The 14279-nt window shown below is 40.9% G+C and overlaps 1 protein-coding gene across 1 annotated transcript; it reads left to right on the top strand.

Annotated features, from left to right (window-relative positions):
- Positions 1-5583: 5583 nt before the first annotated feature.
- LOC129775963 (mitochondrial nicotinamide adenine dinucleotide transporter SLC25A51) lies at positions 5584-13885 on the top strand. Its single transcript, XM_055781259.1, has 4 exons — positions 5584-6222; positions 11882-12470; positions 12659-12788; positions 13018-13885. Exons 2-4 carry the CDS (start codon positions 11992-11994, stop codon positions 13300-13302), a joined length of 894 nt encoding a protein of 297 aa, XP_055637234.1. The 5' UTR covers positions 5584-6222; positions 11882-11991; the 3' UTR covers positions 13303-13885.
- Positions 13886-14279: the final 394 nt, after the last annotated feature.

Raw genomic sequence — 14279 nt, 5'->3', positions numbered from 1 at the left:
ATATACCTCCCCTCTAATTCGCTTACTGTCCAAACAGTTGTACCTTGTACCATAGACTCGTCTTGCATCCGTCTATAAAAATATGATAATGGCCGCTAGTGAAGCCGTCGAAAGCCGCTGAATGTGTTTTTCATCGAGCTCCTGCTGCGACTTGTCATTGCGAGAATCGCGCGGGAGAGCCGTCTAGTGTGTTTCCACGCTAAAGACGAGTAAAGAGGGATCTCGATCTGGAGGGCATACTTTATCCCTAGCGGAACAGATATTTGTTTTTGTTTTGGTTTTACAGTTGTCTGACAGCTGCGATGAATGTTCGAAATTCAAAACCCACCGCCCTTTAGGATTTGAGACGAACGGGTAGAATGCAAAATATTCGAACTCGAACGGATTGTGAAATCCAATCAATTCAATCGCCGATCGGGAACCGGAATGAGGGTGATTAACTAAAGAAAAAGTTGATGAAGAGAAATCGATCAAGTCACTTACACCCCTTGCATTCTAAGCCCCTCAATTATGACCCGAGATTGAAAGTCGCCACCAGACGGCGAAACTGTACCACCGTCATCGAGAATGTCCAATTACAGGACACAATCGGTTCTAATGCGTCACTGAGTGGTGCCGCGAAATGTCGAATTAGATGTAACATACTATATATAATTTGATATAATCTACGTTCAACAAATGTCGGACAGGACCTTTTCACGTAGGACTACGTCTAACCCGAAAATATAGGGGGTATAATGAAAATCTAGACACTGAACTGTGGGAGATGCGATATGAATATCAAATACTATTTAAATTCATCGGTTCCGAAATTTCTAGGAATATAGCAAGAAGCAAGATGTTAATATCATTCTAATAATGAGCTCATTGAAATTAGAGTTCCATCTCTGGATTACTGTTGGATTGAGTAGACATGAACATGTAGGAAAAAACGGAAGATTTCGAACGCTTATAACTTGAGCATTTCTTAATAAATCGCAAAGATGTTTACATCAATTGATAGTGAATTTTTTACGCATCTATCACAATGAATAACATTTTATTTTTCTTGAGATAAACAATTGAATAATTGTGAAATGCCAAGTATCATCCAAACGCACTATGTGTCTCGTTTTGATTAGTCCAACTTGTTTTCTGATTTTGCTTGGGGAGAGCCTGTGTTAATTTAAACACATTTTTGAGCCTATTCGTAATTGGGGTCTTTGAAATCTATCATTCAGTTTTTATGAATCCGTGGATGGTTTTCAAATTGAAAGCCTCCCATACCGTTACACCTGGAGATCACCACAGCAAACAGGAGCACAAATTGACCACGTTTTGATCGACGGTCGGCACTTCTAGGATATCATCGACGTCAGAACCTATCGTGGCGCTAACATCGATCCAGACCACTACCTGGTGATGGTCAGACTGTGTTCTCAACTGTCAGTCGTCAATAACATAAGACACCAGCGCTCACCACGGTACCACCTACGACGACTACAGGAGCCGAACGTTGCTGCAACATACTTGCAGCGTCTTGAAGCTGCGTAGACGAACTGGATGCTGTTCCCCTCGATGAATGCTGGAACACCTTAAAAGCAGCAATTAGCAGGACAGCAGAGACCGTCATCGGGTATGAACAACGAGGACAATGGAACGAACGGTGTGATGACGAGTGCCGAGCGCTTCTGAATGAGAAGGATGCTAACTAAACGCCTCGCACAAAGGCTTTGTGCCGTGGGCCGAAATGTGCAGAAACAAGGAAGGAGGCATCTTGATGAACGAACGCAAGGTGATCGAAAGGTGGAGGCAGCACTACGATGAACATCTGAACAGCGCGCAGACAGGAGACCAAGACGGCGTTGAGAAGGACTACACCGGTTCAATAAACAACGACGACGTACCACCCACGACGATGGGTGAAGTTAAGGAGGCCATTAATCAGCTCAAGAGCCACAAAGCAGCTGGTAAGGATGGCCTCGTAGCGGAGCTCTTCAAGGGAGGTCCCAGCATCCAGAAAGTCGCCAAGGCTGGACGAGTGCGATGGGCAGGGCATGTTGCAAGATCGCTGGACAGCAGCCCTGCAAAGATGATGTTCGCATCGAATCCGGTAGGAACAAAAAGGAGAGGAGCCCAGCGAGCGAGGTGGTTGGACCAGGTGGAGCAGGACTTGGCAAGAATCCGATGTGTTCACACTAGGCTGACGGATACGTCCAACAATGATGGAATATTGGAAAATAAACCAATTTTCATTCTTCTATTCAAAAACACATATTGACAATTTTCACAGAACAACCCGAAGACACGCCGCTGGTACGGTGCAATGTGAGTGAGTTAAAATATCATGGCGAAAAGTGAACACGCCACGTTGACGCCCCGTTGCAGTGAGAACATGGCCTAATACGTAAGTACCATAATTTCTTTCAAGAACAACACAAAACCTCAATCTCCGCAAAAATATCTGGATGTCACTGACACAAAGATTTTTTGACGTAGAACTTCGTCTTTCATTAAGGGTGCCAAATCAGAAAACAGGTCACGTTTTTATGAAATAAAGTTAACGTTCATAACTATTTTTGCCGCGAACGGATTTTGGCGATTTACATACTATTGGACCCATTTACATAAGATTGGACCCCACCAGTGGTAATCCAATTTGGATATCGTGACTGACTCCTCAGTCAAGTTTTATGTCTTTATACCATGAGTACCTTACCCACGACGTGCACCCTTCACCAGGCATCTCCAACCAAGTTTGCTTCCCATACTTTTGCAATTCCTCTGTCATTTTTGATCTGTCCATGCGACAAAAAATCCATGGAATACCAGATCACCTACGCTCCAATGTTATTCCGTCGATATTTTCGGAAAAATATGGGAAAGTTGGATCTGATAAAATGTTCTTTACTGACGGTTCATACATAAACGGGTCCACTGGCTTCGGCATCTTCAATGAAAATTCCAGTGCCTCTTTCAAACTCAAAGATCCTTGTTCCGTGTATGTCGCAGAAATGGGTGCGATATACTATGCTCTAGGGATCATTGAAACACTGCCCATCGACCATTATTTTATTTTTTCAGACAGTCTCAGCTCAATAGAGGCAATCCGCTCAATGAAGGTTGATAAACGCTCATCTTATTTCCTAACAAGAATAAGACATCTATTGAGTGTTTTGGTCGAAAAATTATTCAAGATTACCTTAGCATGGGTTCCCTCTCATTGCTCGATTCCGGGGAATGAGAAAGCGGACTCGCTAGCTAAGGTGGGCGCTTCAGAAGGCACACTTTTTGAAAGGCAAATTGCCTATAATGAATTTTTTCACATTCCTCGTCAGGACACACTCGTTAGTTGGCAGCGCATGTGGAGTGAAGATGAGTTCGGTCGTTGGTTACACACGATTATCCCTAAGGTCTCGACGAGTGCATGGTTCAAGGGATTGAATGTAGGTCGTGATTTCATTCGCGTGATATCTCGGCTTATGTCCAATCACTACAACCTAAACGCGCATCTCTATCGCATTGGGCTCGCAGCAAACAATCTTTGTGATTGTGGCGATGGCTACCACGACATCGAGCATGTTGTCTGGTCGTGTATCCGGTTCCATGCTGCTCGCTCTCAGCTCTCTAGAGCACTGAGAGCACAAGGCAGAAAATCGGATATCCCCGTCCGGGATATCTTAGGTAGCCGGGATCCTGATCTTCTGCTTCATCTATACCTGTTCCTCAGAAACGCCGATGTCAACGTTTAATGATGTTTCCTTCGTTGTGTCCCCGTTTCATATCCCTCCTATCCGATCGATAAACTTTTACATAGTCGCGGCAATACATACACACACTCTTTACAGATGCACGGGCCGAAGGTTGTGCAGTCCACTGATCATTCAACAAGAGCCAAAGGTTGTACCGCTCATGACAACTCTACACGAACTGATGATTGCGCCGGCTAGTGACCATTCTATCCTGGATTCCTCGAGTCGAGAAAGACGCACCACGCTAGATATGGGGTACAGACTAGGGAGCGTTGCTGATTAATGGTCAGCTGCATCCCAATAGGAAGTAGCCCGTGTCGGGCACACGTATAGAGCATCGAAGACTGCAACATACCAATTATGAGAACACTTGTAATACTAACCTCGAGCCAACCGCGAGTAATCGGTTACATATTACTAACATAGTTGTAAGACAAAAATTGTCAAAATATTGGACTCCCGGCCCCGTCAGGCTAACGCCACATGTGCCTTAATAAAAAATATATTTTGGAAAAAAAAAAAAAAAATCGTCGTTTGGTTTTTCTGTTCGTTTTTCGCGTTATTCGTATCGCGTGTTTTTCTTTCCGCGTCATAAATTGGATGCTTCGCGTAGTGTATGATGAGCAAGAAGAAGAGGAAGGCAGGCTTGAGCCCTGCAAAAAACGAACGCATTGCCAGGGGCAATCATATTTCAAGGCAAGCGTCATCCAATAATGCACGCGATGTTGGTGCAGTGAAAAGCGCTCGCACTGAACCGAGCCTTCGCGAGTGTGACACCGCATCGCACAACAGCGAAGTAGGCGATTTCGGCGCGTCGGTCGAAAATGTAAACGCCGTTACCCAGGCAGCAACCAAAATCAAGCCCCCCCGCTGGTGGTGAAGGCGGTCGCTCTTGACAAACTCATCAGCGGATTCGCATCGATGGGTGTTACAGCAGAGTACAAGCTGTGTGGCATAATTCAGTCTTTTTCCAAGCAGTTAACATTGTTTGTTTTCCGTCATCATAAGGTTGTGCGTCAAAAAAATATTTGGGGAATACCAAGCATCTTGAATGTCTTACTGGAATGGAAGTATTTGGGTTCGCGTGCCAGTTGCAAAATGCCTTCAGCTAGAAGTGCGATTCCTTTAAGGCAATACTAAATAACATGTAGCATGATATTTGATACTTGCAAGTTTTGTCATTGTTGTTGTTTCCATGCGGTGCCAAAGATATATTGATGTAGTTATGAGATGTGGAATAATGGTGCTGGTGCAACATGTATATAATCGAGTCTGCCGAGTCTATGTCAATTGCGAAAAAGGCCAAAAAAAAAAAGAAAAGCGTTCGAGGTAAATTTTCATTGCATTGACATGAAATAAATTGCGACTTACGATCAGCCAGTGTATTGTTTTGCGAGGGCAAGAATGAATCATCAATCAATTATCGTCAACAAATTCTACAATGAAAAAACCATTTCAGAGATTATACTACTAAGCAGTTGTTTCTAAAATTTCACAGCATTATAGAATAATATCCGAAGGTACTATATAAGCGACTTATATAGAATAACAGCGTAGTTCTACGTCAACAATGCGGTCGTATCTTGGACACAACCTTCTATAATTTTTTCTGTTCCGCTTTAGAAAATAGCGTATCCATATATCGCAAAACTATAATATCACAGCATATATAACTACCCCACTTATAGAAAAAAATTACTTACACTAACGGTGTATTATTATTTTTGACATCACTGTACGTTGACACTAATCACGTTTCGAACATTCAAAATCGTGTCACCCTGTTCAATGCTGAAAAGTCAATCTTGTTTTTTTTCAACCATCTGTTTTTGACAGTTGCAAAAAAATACATTCAAATGAGCGCAGTTAGTCCGATAACTCTGCGTATCAGGTTTGTTTTTATTCGTATACCCGTGGTGCTGGGTGGTGGAGGAAACACCTATTGAATTATCAGCATTTTGGATACCTCAATATCCCTCCACCCAGAAGCCGGGTGAAGCAAACAAATCGGGAACGAACTCAGAATCTAATCAAATACAATCAGTGGAGGCTCGGTACGACACGAGTTAGATTTTCGTTCCGCATGATTGGAATCGAGTAAAAATCGTTTGGCAGGTGGAATGGTGCTAGCAAAATACGGAAGTTGATTCTAGTGAATAGCCGTGTGCGAGAAGAGAAAAATTATCACAGCATTATATAACGTCATTGTTTTTTTTTTGGGGTTGAGCTGCGTGTATTGTTTTTGGTTCAGCTAAAATAAAAAAGAGCAATTTCGACAGAATTTTGAGTGATTGCTATGCTATGAGAGCGATTGTTGAAGCGGTGGTGTGTGGAAAGACGATGCGAAAATATCAGCAGCCATTCTATCACGTGAAAACAAGTGAGCAACAATTGGCATGTTGATTATGAGAAGCAGAATACACAAGAAGTGTACGCTTTGATTCGGGTAATAATTTGGCATCCGCCGTCGCAGCGATTCGGAAGTGTTATGGTGCGTATACACTAGTGAATTATTCAAAAGGAAAAATCAGATTTTTAGTAAATTCTTAGAAAAATTGTTTACTTCGGCTAACCACAAACACATTCCATGAGTCTAAATAAGACAGAGAGAAATTCTAGCAGTTATTTATACTCCGAATAGATGTATCAGTGAAGGTCGAAAATAAACTTTCGAAACATTCTATTAAGGGGGATGTCCTGAAGGATTTTTCGATACATATTTGATTTCGTTGGAAAGTTACAGCCAAAAGTATGAAGTCACCTCAAGGGATATAGTATTGATGTACGAATTTTTAAACGCGTTTTTCTCGAAACCATATTTTTTCAACAGGTGCTATCGATATCTACTCGACCAATTTGGCTGAGTTTTTTTTTATCAGCATGTAAAAATGGATTATCTGAAGCGTTACATAGCCGTTTTTCTGATATCTCGTGTTTTAGATTTTTTATAAATTTCTAACCAGCGATTTTTTATGAAAAATAGCTCATTTTGAACAAAAATGGCCTCCAGTTTGACAATTATTCGAATTTTTAAAAATCTCTAAGTAACGTTTTAGGTATTGTCCTAAAGTTTCAAAATATTCATTGGATTTTTTTCTACGAAACCCCTTTGCTTCAGAACCGATATCACCAGCAAGGTACCTGTTTTTCGACAGCATCTACGCATCCAGCTGTGAACAGCGTAATAATCATTATTCGTGCACACAAAAAATGGAAAATACATCTTCAAATATACCTTAAACTATAACCAAAATCAGACCCCGAAATCTTCGAAGGTGAAAAATGAAGACCGACTCTACCCTCAGTAGCTTCGTTTCGACTAGACCTGCTTCGGCAGTCGCCGTCAACAAGAAGTGAATTGACTAGAAAACGAATTGACTAGCGTTGACTAGCGAGGATGACCAGTCCAGTCAGTTGTTCTAACTGACCCGACTAAAGAATACAAATTTGCCTCTTCATTCTACTGACTTCAATCTACATTTCTACCCCCCTAGAAATGAAATTGTTACCCGCGTACGCAATCTTATTTTACGTCCATATAAAGAGAAACGAAAACTTTATTTCTGATGCAAAAAAGTATTTACCTCATTAATGGACGGCTTATTATCTACCCATCGTGAACTCAAACCAACGAACCTAAACAAGTATCAGCGAAATATCGAAAAAAACGAAATATTCTCTACGCATACTGAAACATTGAATCTCTCTGTTTCGTGTCTTCCTCTTTCGTTCTCTTACAAGTATAAAAGCAGGAGCTTTCACTGACGATCAAAATTGCTTGATCGGGTTATATTTATTTTCATTTCGCTTGCTAGAAGACGCTTGTTAGTTTTGACGTAGGACTACGTCTAGCCTTTCAATATAGGGGCCCATTTCAATATTTCGGTGTGAAAAGGTGTTCAGTTTTTGAACGCTAATACTTCCTCAATTAATGAATGGATTTTGATTCTAAATACACACATTGATAGGAAATATCCACAGCAATTGTTATATGCTACACATTACGGTTTTTCAGCTCATATAAAGTTCAACTTGATGAAAAATTGGAGGAAAGAATTCCCTACTTTCCCATATATTTTGTCTGCGCTCCCGCAGCAAACAGCTATTCATTACAAGCAACCACGGGTACGGGAGAAACGTATGGACAAGGTGAAGAAGGGAGACAAAAAAGGGATTATAAATGAATATAGGCGGTCGCAACAACGTTAACTATATGGCTATATAAAGTGAGTGATGGTGGGGCTTGGCCACGATCTATCATCGGACGCCAAGCAGGAAAGACGCTATCTTGAAATAGATTTTCAGCATAAAATATATCTCTGCACTTTCCGGGGATGTATGCGGTGCGATACAGTGAGAGACAGCAGTTTCAATGGGATGTGGAGCAGGAGAGCCTATCGGGCTAATCGCGCTCGGTTTGATAGAATGCTGGAGTTTTCAAACGGATGTTTAGCTGTGACATATTTGTATGTTTGTATGTAACATGTTTGTCTATGGCGCTGTACCACATTAATTGAAATTTGACCCCTTTCCTGTTGACGCCATATGTGCCTTAATAAAATATATATTTTGGAAAAAAAAATCTACACACACACATACACACACACCAAGATAACAATATGTTTGTGAAATATTCCAAAAGCTAAAAGTTTGAGCAGAGAGTTTAAGCTTTAAAATGATGTAGGGTAGATAGGGGCAATATGGTCCCCCTAAGAACGTAACGGTCTAAAACACGTAGAAACGTTTATAAATTATGCTACATGTTAAAACCTCCCGATTTGAAACCTTATTGATCGATGTAAATTGTGTGAATATACTTTAAAAAAGATTTATGTGGAAAATTTACGCTTTTAAAAATGTGTTCCATTTCCGTCGATCGAAGGTGCTACGGGGCAAAATAGTCCACCATGCGGGGCAATATGACCATGTTAGTTGATTCAATCTTTTGAGCATGTTTTCGCTAGGAAATAACTTAACAAGTTCATAAAAGGAAAGTTTATTCTATTTTGCAACTATCACGTATATGTCATTGGGTTTCAATCAATTAGCATGTACAGAATATAACAATGTGATCAAAGTGATTGGACTGCAATTTTTCGTTACTCAAAGTAGGAACAGAGAATATCTGTGCCGTTATGTACTCAATTTTGCCATCGCTAGCGTTGGATCCTTCCATCGCCGCCCGTAGAGGAACTGAAGTGTGCCTGAATTGTGAAGATTCTATAATCATTATTCCGTGTTCAGCACTCAGCGCTCAGCTGAAGTGATAGCGCTTTTCTGCCTTTTTCCCCGCATTGTTAGAATTTTGGAGTTTCTGGTCTGTATCTGTTGAATGAAGATTGATAAGAGATAGTTATTGGAATCACTGAATTCTCATCGACGTTGAATTGCCTTAATGATGGAATGTTGTATTTCTGTTGTTCGTCCTCCAGTAAATCGTATAATTTCCCGACTGCAATGCGATTGAATTCGTGTGTCCTGGCGGCGGAGGATGCTTTTGATGTCCGAAAAGAGAGTTGTGGGTGGTGCTTTCGAAAGCCAACCAATCTATTCCGGCTAATTGCTTTTGGCTATTGGAAGTGTGAGGAATATCATTTCTTTCGGTCAAATCATACGCCAGCTTCCGGATTTCTCTTGTCGTGACACCGTAGAATCCTTGTCCATAGTGAGAATATGGCTCCGTAAAAACATTACCAATTGATCCCAGCAGCTGGTGCTGCAAAGGATCTGCACAATGTAAATAACGTTCAAGTGTTTTTTTCCGCGGGACACAATGCACGAAGAATGCATGTCGCACTGACGTAACACTCTTCACCGCTTCGATTGCCGCGTTCAAGCCGTTCTGTGACCACTTTTTACGGTCGGATGGTATTATGGTATTATTCCGCACCATGATTCCACATCTAGCTATTTTCAACTATGTTTACAAATGTTAACAGCTGTATTTACAGGTTATGTTGAAAAACAGGAAGTGGGTTATATCTATGGTATAACCGCAAGCGTGACGTAGGACTATCGTTGATTTAGAGATCATTTGTTTGAAGTTGAATCTAAATCCATTCTGAATGAATGAATAAATGAATATTTGGGAGACTTCGAAAACGAGAGCGTTACGTTGGAGGCACAAGGTTTTATGCATCCAATATAGGATATGGAAAACCTTGTTCTGAAGAATAATCTTCAGAAGCTAACCTGCTAACTGTACTTGATTGACAAATCACAAACCCAAATGTATTATATGGATATTTTATGGATAGAAAACATTAAAATAAACTCTTTCACATGATTATTTTCAGTAACGATTAGATATTTCCACATTTTCCTCGATACTGGAAGCCCACCAGTGGTTAATACTAACTCGATAACCACCTGTTAATAGTACTTGATTGAAAAATATTTGGTCACAGTGTTACATGAATAGAAAACATTCAAAAAAACTCTTTCACATGAATGTATTTTTAAATTCCCAGAGGAACTGGCAGATTATTTTCCAGCAATGATTAGATCTTTCCGGAACTTTCTCGATGCTGAATGGCATCCTAACGGAAAGAATTCTGCGCGTGTATGTGTCGATCCTTCGCCGTCCACCTCCTCCAGCACGTTAGGCAACGATGTTGTCTTGTCGATGTCCTCACGAAAAATGAATGTGTCTCACCACCAGAATATCGCTTAAGTATGCTTTTTGTGTGTGATTGAATCGAGAGAAGGTGTGGTTTACGATGGCAATTTGGAAGGCAAACTAGAGGGGAATGAACTCTCTGAGCTCGGAACTTTCGGCGACTGAGCAATAATCGATTGCGGGCGCATACAATATTGGATACGGAAATATCCTACTGATGGGGAAGAATAATCTTCTGAAGCTATCCTGTTAATTGCGATTGATTGAAAAACCACAAAACCAAATGTATTTGGTCACAGTGTTACATGGATAGAAAACATTCAATTAAACTCTTTCACATGAATATATTTTGAAAATTCCCAAAGGAACTGGCAGATTATTTTCAGTAACGATTAGATATTTCCACATTTTCCTCGATACTGGAAGCCCACCAGTGGTTAATGCCAACTCGATAACCACCTGTTAATAGCCGCGCGTGTATGTGTGTGTAGCGATGTCTTCCCAGGGAACCGTTTGTGGCATCACTCTCCTCCTGATAGATTCCCTTCTGGCCTAGGGTGCACAAACAGGCTCTTGGTGACACCGTTCATCCGCGCTTTCATGATAAATAAAGAGCTTCACCGCAACAGCGACAACATGCTCCAATCGCTGTTCAATTAGAACTGAGTGGATTTCCGAGCGCCGCTCGCTTTTATACCGATTGGTGATTTCAATAGCCTGTTTTGAAAGCAATTTTAAGACTATTGAAACAAGCTTTTGGATCAAAAAGTAACAAGTATATAACGCGTAGACATTTTATCTTTCGAATGAAGTGTTTATCATACCATTTCGTTCAGTTGTTTAGGAGCTATTAACGCTCAAAATCTCGGTCTCCGGCGTAACGCTTTCGTTTTCGAAACTTTGATTTTACACCCCGGTATAGAAATGAAAGACGTAGTCCTACGTCAAAAATACATGGTCATATTGTCCCAAGCAGGTATGGTCATTCCGCTCCGTACATTTATACGCTCAATAAAAATGAACTGATCTTTTACATGAAACGGCAAAGCAGTACAATAAATCAGTGGAAATGTTCAGAAATAATACCAGTACGAATTGATATAAAGAGCAGAGTTATAAATTTCAGTATGAAGCATACAGAGCTTATTTTGTTGACTGCTTTTCATATATGGTTTTTGTCATAATCAGTCAGTGTGAGATTCGTTCCAATAACTTAATAAAACAATTGAATTCGAATACGGTTTTCACGGAGATACTTAATAAGAATATTTCTAACATAATTGTTTAAAAATTAGTGCTATTGGTTCAATAACAAGCTCAAACGGAGGGTGGCCCATTTCGCCCCGCCTGGTCATATTGCCCCGGTCTACCCTATATATCATGATTTTAATAGATTGTTTCGAATGCTTATTTTCGACTTTCAAAAGTTGTGGAAAAAGATCTGCATGCTGGGATATGATTACGTGTTTGAGTCACTGTATATTCCTTCTATTTCTATAATCTATTTCCTCATGAATAAATCCATTTACAGCTATAGATATCACACGTGGAAACACACCGTTAGGAATTCGTTTCAAATCCGCCGACGTGATAATTCTGCCTGGCAAAATTCCACCTTCGGAAGACACCGCGAATCGGACGATGGCCGCTGTACGGGGGGCCGGAGCGGAATTCGATGTCCGAAGCCCGAAGAGATCGGCTGCTGGTGGAATGCCACTGTTCAGCTGGCGCGAGTTCGCCTGCGGCTGGGGCGCGGCCTTCGTTAATATCACCGTTACCTATCCGATCTACAAAATGATTTTCCGACAGATGCTGCACGGAGTTCGGCTGGACCAAGCTTTTGGGCAGCTACGGAGTGAAGGCATAACTTATCTTTACAGAGGAATTTTCCCTCCCCTGGCACAGAGAACCATATCACTGTCGCTGATGTTCGGTGTCTACGATAGTACCCGAAGACCGCTGGAGGAATTTTGTGGACTGAATCAGTATACGGCCAAAACAATCGCCGGGATAACGGCTGGCACCGTTGAGGCTGTGTTAATGCCATTCGAGCGGGTACAAACGCTGCTAGCCGATGCGACCTACCACAGGAAGTACAAGAATACTCATCATGCGTTTCGGTAAGTGTGGAACGCGATGATAGGGGGTTTGCACATGTGTTTTTGTATTCAAATGTTTATCGGTGCTTATCTTTTTAAACCACGACTTGAGACTTAATCTGTTTTTGTTTATTAACTCCACTTGGCAAAACTAATTTTCGATCGAATCCAAAATGCACGCTTTTGATGCCCAACTTTTTTTTTCATAGCCTGATATACCTCGAACATGGTTTCAAGGAGCTGTATCGTGGGCTAGTGCCGATTCTATGGCGGAATGGACCATCTAATGCAATGTTTTTTGTGATGCGCGAGGAAGCCAGCAAGCGGTTGCCGAAAAGAGTAAGTACAACGTGTCTTCGTTATCACCCCTATTCTGTATTTCGATCGATTCGAAATATTTCGAACGACTTGATAAAATTCCGTTCGATCTGTTTCTCTTTGAATATTAAATGGGCAAAACGTTCGAAATAGGGAATGCGAAATTATAACTCAAACGAAATGGAAATCCGTCGGAATACAAAATAAGACTGTATATGTGACTCCACTCACCGTTCGATTATCTTTGTAGGCAACGGTAATTTCACAGGGGACACAGGAATTCATCTCCGGAGCCTGCATAGGAGCGTTTATCAGCTCTGTCTTCTATCCGGTAAATGTGTTGAAAGTGTCCATGCAGAGTCGCATCGGGGGTCCGTACGACAGCATGTGGGTGGTGCTGCAGCAGGTCTACAACGAGCGCGATCGGAAGCTACGGAACGTGTACAAAGGCTTGAGCATGAATTGTACCCGTGCCTTCTTCAGCTGGGGTATTATGAATAGCGCATACGAGCAGTTGAAGAAGGTGTTCTACTAGTTCCCACTAGTAGTACCGTAGACGGGTATATTTGTGTTCAAAATGTCGTATCTAATCAGCGACAATAAATCGTGGATTGATTTGTTTTTCTGTTGTTCTATCAGAATCAAAAAGGAAGCAGACAAACATTATGTAAATAAAAAAATAGACTACATATAGCTGATTTAGTTAGGGCAAAAGCGGAACCATTTCTCCCTCATTCAGCAACATTTAAATAGTTTCGTAGGAACTGAAAAATGTACATATTTCGCGAGATTCCTAGAACACTACATGTTGTTTGTTACGACTCCAACCCCGTTACTTGTAGCTAAAACACTATGAATAAGTCATAAATGTGATGGCATTTTACAATACCGACAAACGTTCAACCCCAACTATGTTTCGTGCAAGAACAATATGGTTATACGCTAAGTAGAATGTTCCTCTCTCTGTCCGTTTCAAATATTTTGAGCGCTTGTAAATAGGTCCATCAGTATATTGTTACACTGTTGGTAATACCAGCGAGAAGAACAAGTTATCCAATCTGTGCTATGTCATTATAAGAACAAGAAAGTGTAGGCAAATAAAAACGAGCACAATAAAACTGCCCTATATATGTTTTATTTGAAACGAAAGGAAAATCATTCGTTTTCGATTAATTCAAGTACAGTAGACATTCGCTAACTGAGAGAAAAGGGAAGACCAGGGGTGACATTGCGCATTTCGAAACGAGCAACTCGTTTCGAGATAATTTAAACTCGAATCGAATTGATTTCAATATTATGTATCTATTTTTAGTGTACTAGATTTCGAGCAAATTTGTCTCGATGAGAAATGTCAAATTTTTGGGTTTGTAAACAAAGCAAACTTTACGGCTATTGTAAATATCAATGCCGAAAAACAAATTTAATTCGATATCATATTAGAGTTGTGTTTAAAAAGAAAAGATCGGGAAATGTTTTTGACGACAGCGATAGGGAAGAAGAGAGCACGCTTAT

Source organism: Toxorhynchites rutilus, chromosome 3 (genome assembly GCF_029784135.1).
Source record: "Toxorhynchites rutilus septentrionalis strain SRP chromosome 3, ASM2978413v1, whole genome shotgun sequence".
In the NCBI taxonomy this organism is placed as follows: domain Eukaryota; kingdom Metazoa; phylum Arthropoda; class Insecta; order Diptera; family Culicidae; genus Toxorhynchites; species Toxorhynchites rutilus.
The sequence above is the reverse complement of the archived record's forward strand: the minus strand, read 5'-3'. Positions and strand labels throughout refer to the sequence as shown.